We start from the raw sequence: 7458 nt of genomic DNA, 5'->3' as shown, positions 1-7458 counted from the left end.
ACATAAAATTTAATAATCAACTTATTTACGTACTTGAAAATTTGCGGTTGTTACATTATTCGGTTTTCCCCTTTGATTAGATATCTGATAAGCATGAATGCTCTGCTATTTCAATCTCTTAATCCACTTGCCTCTTCTTTTACTCCCATGCACATTAGGCATCCATCAATAGTCAATTGCTCCTTTCTATTGTTTCTTTCTTCCCATCACTTCTCTCTGGTGCTTTCACTATCTGGGCGTCCTTTCTATAGGCAGCTATCCTTAAAGTCAATAATGTTGTTTTTCAATTTGCGCATGTTCCAAGCCGACTCCTATCACTTTCACATTGATAGTGATTTTTAAGCCATCGAACGGTCGTATGATGTGTACACAAATCTTTACAGGTTCAATTGTTGTAGCATCATTCATTTTTTATTTTATTTTTGTTAGAATCTCATATGAATTTCCATCTAAATATTATCTCTCTCTACTTATATTAAAAAACCAAGATTGATACCAAGAACTTCAATAATCCCAGGGGATCAATGAGTGCAAGTACATAGCCATGAATTCCGACATGGGATAGCAATAATTTCCGACATGGGATGCTCGAGGTCGTGGAGGATTGAAAGAAGGGAGATGTAACCTGTCATATGAATCTAGGAAGGAGATACAACCTGTCAGAGAACTAGTACCACATAAAATGAAGAAGGGTCAAGAGGATTTGAGAATGATGGCTCCAAATAGACATGTGTTATGCTAACGAGAAAGAAATCAAGACACAAGTAGTTATGAAGAATTATTATATTGAATTTGTAGATAAAAAATTTCATCTTGGAGAGAAGTGTTTCAAACAAAATTATATTAAAAATAAAATAATAATAATATGTGGTGAAAGTGTACTAGAAAATATGTGTTTTGGGGAGCACTCCGATTAAAATGAAGTTGGGGAGAAGTGTGTCAAATGAATTTGGTGAAGAGTGAATCGAACAGTTTGATTCTCGTTGTGTACAAGTCAGGTTGTTATTTGTAACCACTATAATTAATTGTCCATAGTGCTATAGCCATTGCTGTCAATTGTTAACATCTCAAAAGGCTTTAAAAAGCTAAACAAGAACATATACTATGGTAAGTAATCATGTAAATTCACAAAACTATACTATACCAGAAAGTACAAAAACAATTGCTTGTTATAATGGATTTTACTTTTAGTGAACCCCGTCTTCTTTGAGAAGTATCGAAGAGCTTGATCCAGACGCTATGTTTATGGTGGGTTGGCCGTGTGAAAACTTCTGCAGCTGTATCATACGCGAATAACATCCATCGGGATAGTTTTTAAGAAGATGCGAGTGAGAACCTTGTTCTGCCACTTTTCCGTCATCTATAACTGCAATGACATTAGCATTTCTTATTGTAGATAAGCGATGAGCAACCACAATGGTGGTCTTTCCCGAGCAAGCACGCTCAAGAGCCTCTTGCACACTCATTTCAGATTCTGCATCAAGTGCACTTGTGGCTTCATCTAGGAGCATGAGCTCTGCTTTCCTTATGAAAGCGCGAGCAATAGCTATTCTTTGCTTTTGTCCTCCTGATAACTGAACACCTCTTTCCCCCACAAATGTTCTGTAACCCTCGGGTAATGAAGAGATGAACTTGTGGGCATTTGCTAGTGTTGCTGCTTCAATTATCTCGGCTTCAGTTGCTGATTCATGTCCATAAGCTATGTTCTCGTATATTGTGGTAGCAAATAGGCAAGGCTCTTGAGGAACCACTGCAATGTGGTGTCGCAGTGACTTCAAATTGTACTTTCGGATGTCCTTCCCATCAATCATAACCCGCCCAGATGATGGCTCGTAGAATCTTTGTACAAGTGCAATGACTGAACTCTTTCCACATCCACTTGGACCAACGAGGGCAAGGGTTTTGCCAGCTCGAGCACGGAGGGAAAGGTCACGGAAAACTAATATATCAGGGCGGGAAGGATAACAAAAATCTATGTGTTTTAAGTCCACATCTCCGCGAATGCTACTAGGCATAACAGTACAATCTGGATCATCTGGCTCAATTTCAGTTTTGCGATCAATGAGATCAAAGACGGACTGCATAGCTTGGCCACCCTTGATGAAGTCGGGAGCCAGTGTAAGTGTTTCAGCTGCACCATTTGCTGAGACCATAAGAACCATAAATACTCGGATCGTTTTTGAGAAGTCGGAGATCCCATGCTTTACTAGCCAGGAAGAATACCAAAGACCAAGGGCATATGAAGCATATAGTAGAAATTGAGCAATTCCATACCCACATCCAGCAATCTGGCCTTTATAAAAACAGCGACGCAATGGCGCTTGGAGGTTGGAGATGTAAAGTGCCACAATTTTGGATTCCGAATTGAAGGCAGCAATGGTTCTTACATTTGCCACAGCTTCGCCAGCCAATTGTGTGGCTTTAGCATGAATAGCTTCCAGGTCTCCGGAGAATCCTTCCATGAACATCTTCTGTAGAAATAAATGAAACAATAGAAAACCTTTAGATTTGTTCTTATATGAACTTCCAAAGTCTACTACTGCTGGAAATTGTGACAACACAAGCATCTTGGAATTAAAGTTTGCAACAAAATTATAACAAGCGATTTATCAAAAATGGGGAATTTTTCATTGTTTTGCCAAGTGAAGAATGGGATATTAAATAATCAGGATTGGCAATTTCGGGTAACAGGTCGTGTTCGTGTCAGCAATCGGGTCGACTTCGGGTCAAGCTAAAATCACTCAAAATTGAATAAAACTAAAAATTGAAGTTATTAGAAATGAAATTCTAATTTCAGGTCATTTCGGGTCCAATTCGGGTCAATCGGGTGATTTTCGGGTCACTTTCGGGTTTCTGTCTCAGTAAATCGAGTTTCGGGTTGGGTCGGGTTCGTGTCGGGTTTCAGGTCGTGTCTGATATTGCCACCCCTTCATATTTAAGAAGATAAGAAGTGATTTTCTCAAAAACCTGCTTGCAGCAGTTAGTTTAATATAATGTTTTAATTGATTCAGTTGCAAAATCAAACCTGCAAAATTGTGGCTGCAACAACTAGAGGGAAAACGGCCATAAGGACAAGAGCAAGCCGCCATTGCAAGACAAATCCTGCTGTGCATGCAACTACCAAGAGCGCTGCGTTCTGCATAATCACTGAAATTCGATCCCCAATTGCTGATCTGACATTATTGGCATCAAGAGCCAGCCTTGCAGCAATCCTAGAGCTCTCATTTTCCTCTTTATCGAACCAGGCCATTTCATTTTTCAGCACGGCTGCCAGCATTTTCTCTCTTACTCGTTTTGTCAAATTTTCTCCCACAACATCCCAGAAGAAATGTTGCATTGTGTTAAATATCAATGCAGCCGAGGAAACCCCAATCAAGAGGTAACAGTATTTTCCGATTTCTCTTATCATGTAAGCATGATCTTGATTGTAGTAAACACTAAGAACAGCACTCAAAACATATGCAAAGAAGGCACTAAGGGTGCCACAGACAACTGAACCTATAGAACCAACTAAGGCATAAGTCCACTCAGGAGAGTTCATTTTGGCAAGGCGCCAAAAGGAACTAGCGTGCTCCTTAAATGGAAGTTTTTCAAGGCGATAGCTGGGATATGACCCATCTATGGATAGGCTAAAGTCAGAATTAGAGAAATCAGATAATCGACGTGAATATGGCGATCTGCCGTAAGAGGAGTTTCGGGTCATTATAGGTGAACTCACTGAGTTCCTTGCACTCGAAGGCCTGCAAAGGAAAAATCATGTCAACTAATAGCTGAAATCCTGAGGAGCACCCGAGGACCAAAAAAATGTGATTAACGTACATAATGAGTACCTTGCACTGCTCTTTCTTGCATTATTGAGTGCAGTTTCATGAGCAATTTCCTGTAGGCGGATGAGCTTGGCATATGTTCCATTCTCTCCTTTGGCAAAAAGTTCATCATGTGTTCCAATTTCAGAAACACTACCCTGCTGCAGAACAGCAACTAAATCAGCTTTCCTTATGGTTGATAACCGGTGGGCAATCACAAGAGTTGTCCTCCCGATCATGAAACAGTCAAGCGCTTCTTGTACAAGTTTTTCTGACTCAGAGTCTAGTGCACTAGTTGCCTCATCCAAAAGCAAGATTGCTGGATTTTTAAGCATTGCTCTGGCTATTGCTATTCTCTGTTTCTGTCCACCTGACAGTTGCAGCCCTCTTTCCCCAACCTGCCAATATATTTTATATTAGTAAAGCTTAATTTCAACTTCAAATCAATTGTGTCAGGAAAAAATAAAAATTAATTGGTAAACTGATATATCTATGTACAATAAAACCATCGTATACTCCTCAGGAACATTTCCTATTGTATGAGAATTGTCACTGTAATTTCATTTATACTAAGAAATTTGTTAGTCTGAAAGAATGAGTACAGTTGATGCGAAAATAATGTAACCTGAGTGTCGTAACCATCTGTCAGCTTGATAATAAAAGAATGGGCATTGGAAACTCTGGCAGCTTCTTCGATCTCTTCTAAAGTTGCATCTGGTCTACCCAAGAGTATATTTTCTTTAATAGAAGTAGCAAACAAAGCTGGTTCCTGGCTCACCAGCCCAATTTGCTCCCTTAGCCATTCAAGCTTCATTGTCTTTATATCATTACCATCTAGCAAAACTTGACCTGTACAACAGCTATTTATTAATGAGAATGCAAGATCTACAAAACATGCAAAAAACATGAACCTTTTAGCGCATCTAAATGCACCACAGTGAGTAAGTAATACAATAAATTCGTTAGATTTGCAGAATCTTTCAATAAAATTGTACACCACATTGGCAATAACTGTATTACCCGAGGTTGGATCGTAGAACCTTTCAATGAGGGAAACCACCGTACTTTTTCCAGAGCCACTACTTCCCACCAATGCTATGGTCTTACCGGCTGGAACGCTAAGCGAAAAATTGTTTAGTATTAGTACGTCTGGCCTTGCGGGGTATGAGAAATTCACACTTTTTATCTCCACTTGTCCCAATACAGAGTCTAACTCCAAACCCGATTTGCTATTTTTGTGTATAGTTGGCTTGTGGTCAATTATCCGGAAAATTTTAGCAGCTGCAACTCTTGCCTTCGCAAATGCAGCCATACTGGGGATAGATTGTCCCAAAGCACTGTAATGGGACACATATTGATATTAATTTCTTTAGTGAAATGCACTGAAAAATGTAGCCATGTGAATAATGTTAAAGAATACACTTACATTCCTCCAATCATAACTGCGAACATTGTTGATATGGCAAGCCCTCCATTGGTATAATGATGCCTGACCAGATAACCCCCATACCAGAGTAAAAGTGCATAACAACAAAACACAGTGAAGTATGTAGCACCTAAACCCAATCCCTTTGATAGCCCGGTCTTATATCCAAGCCTCTGAGAGATCTTTAAAGCACATGAGTATGCTTTTAATGCTCTGGACTCACCAACATATGCAATTACAGTCCGAATTTGAGCTATATTCTGCATTTTTACTCAGATTTAGCATGCAATAAAAGGGAATTACATGCCAATTTGTACAGATTTAAGCTAAAACTTGTGGAACTATCATGGTTTCTCACCTGCTCGGCAATATTGCCAGCTTCTAATTGAGCTTCTTGACTCTTTGCGGAGAGTTTAGATAATGTAGTGGTATGAACTCCTCCAATTACAGCTATAACAGGAACCACTGCCAATGTGACCAGTGCTAACTGCCAAACAGCTGTAAAACCGACAATGAATCCAGAAGCAAAAGTTGCCATATAATGAATGAAATTTCCCAACTGCACCAGAAAAAAATATATGAAAATCATGGCTATTTAAAGTGCATGTAACGCTGCACAAAAATTGAACCAAGAATGCCAATTTTAGTTCTCATTCTCACTCCCCTACCTTCTCACTAATGGCATCTTGGACCATAACTGCATCTGTGTTAATTCCAAAAACAACATCTGATGTTCTAACTTCTGTATCGAAAAATTGTACATCCTGATTCAAAGCTGCTTCAAGGTACTCAACTCTCATTCTGGTCGTTTGTCTCTCTCCGGTCCACATCCAACAAGCAATCTCTGCAAATCAAAGTCCGAATCATTACACAATAGTAAAATGTAAAACCTACACATAAATACCCAACATATCTAATCCATATGTTCCGAGGGAGAGAATTGAAACTGTTTTTGTGAAAACCCCGATTTTAAAAGGCAAATATCGTAGTAGTACAGACATTAATAAGACGCAAATAGCCAAAAACCCAAATTTATGTCTTAGCACTAACCTGCCCATGAAGAAACCCATATTGCAGCTCCAACTACAAGAAAGTAAAATGCATACTACAAAACAAAACCATTCCAACAGAACAATCAGTCCTGTCCAAGCTTATAAACAAGCAAGCTGAAAACAACATGACAAAAACAAGAAATACCTTGACAACTTCATGGGTCATTTTATCAGGATTATTAACATTGGCACCAAAAGAATTAACAAGATCAGCAAAGAACCTAAGAAACAAAGGCAAAGCAGAGCCATGAACAAAAGCCCCCACACTCCCAATACCCATCAAAACATAATCTAATCTATCTGCAAATCTGAAAAGCTCCATGAACCCAACTGAAGGCAACAGAGCCTTCTTCTCCTCATCTGTTTTCTTCACCTCCATTTTCTCCTTTTTCTTGCTTTTCTTGTCATTCTTTTCTTTATCTTCTGACCCTTCTAACCCTTCAGCTGCAGCTGTTGTTTCTGCTGATGAAGATGATGATGGGTTGTTTTCATCTTGTTGAGGAGCTGCAACACTGAGCTCAATCCCAAGAAACTCATAGAATTTGCGCTTTGCAGAGATGCTGATTCTTGGGCTAGTAGTACTGGACTTTCTCTCTTGTTCAGGATCTTGTGCCATTGTGTTTTAGTATGGTTTCCTAAACAAACCACCCTAACTTCCCCTACTTATACCATGTTTATATATGTGTGTGTGTGAAGAGGATGTAGCTGCAGTTTAGTTAATTTATTACTTGAGTTTTTTAACTAGGGGTTTGTAGTTTTGTGGTAGTAAAGAAGAGTGGTGTGAAAACACAGCAACAGGAGGAGAAAGTGACGGTTGATGAGAAGAGGGCAAACAATGAAAAGGAATACTACCTGTAAACTTAAGATTGGGTGTTTGACCACAACAGACTCTTGCAATAGTAATTTTCAGTACCACTGGCTTTGAATTTCAAGGCATATTTATACGTGTATATTTAAAATGTTACTGTATTCTTTTTGATTGCCGGAACAATTTCATTAAGCAGAATAAAATATATTCGAGATAACCCACGGTCATATAACTAGGTTGGAAAATAAATAATATATTAAAAATAATTACATAATATATTTCTCAATCATTTAACGCATAAAATTTAAAAATTATTAAAATTAAATATGAAATTAAAACTATTCCAAACCATCCAAATCATGGATA

At 38.6% G+C, this 7458-nt stretch overlaps 1 protein-coding gene across 1 annotated transcript; it reads right to left on the bottom strand.

The window, feature by feature from the left end:
* Positions 1 to 1076: 1076 nt before the first annotated feature.
* LOC108223040 (ABC transporter B family member 1) lies at positions 1077 to 7168 on the bottom strand. Its single transcript, XM_017397088.2, has 10 exons — positions 6430 to 7168; positions 6283 to 6337; positions 5901 to 6076; positions 5591 to 5791; positions 5233 to 5492; positions 4827 to 5143; positions 4432 to 4655; positions 3831 to 4204; positions 3026 to 3740; positions 1077 to 2471 (listed from the first exon to the last, which is right to left on the bottom strand). The coding sequence occupies exons 1-10, from the start codon at positions 6898 to 6900 to the stop codon at positions 1188 to 1190; spliced, it is 4077 nt and encodes a 1358-aa protein (XP_017252577.1). The 5' UTR covers positions 6901 to 7168; the 3' UTR covers positions 1077 to 1187.
* Positions 7169 to 7458: the final 290 nt, after the last annotated feature.

The sequence above is a fragment of the Daucus carota genome, chromosome 5, assembly GCF_001625215.2.
Source record: "Daucus carota subsp. sativus chromosome 5, DH1 v3.0, whole genome shotgun sequence".
Classification (NCBI taxonomy): domain Eukaryota; kingdom Viridiplantae; phylum Streptophyta; class Magnoliopsida; order Apiales; family Apiaceae; genus Daucus; species Daucus carota.
This window is presented reverse-complemented; position numbering and strand designations above follow the sequence as displayed.

Bases quoted from the DNA above. Each gene is read 5' to 3' on its own strand.
- LOC108223040 (XM_017397088.2), bottom strand. From the start codon at position 6,900: ATGGCACAAGATCCTGAACAAGAGAGAAAGTCCAGTACTACTAGCCCA. The intron at 6,077-6,282 runs GTTAGTGCTAAG...TTTGATTTGCAG, and splicing joins ATGGGTTTCTTCATGGGCAG to AGATTGCTTGTTGGATGTGG. The intron at 3,741-3,830 runs GTACTCATTATG...TTTCCTTTGCAG, and splicing joins GCAAGAAAGAGCAGTGCAAG to GCCTTCGAGTGCAAGGAACT.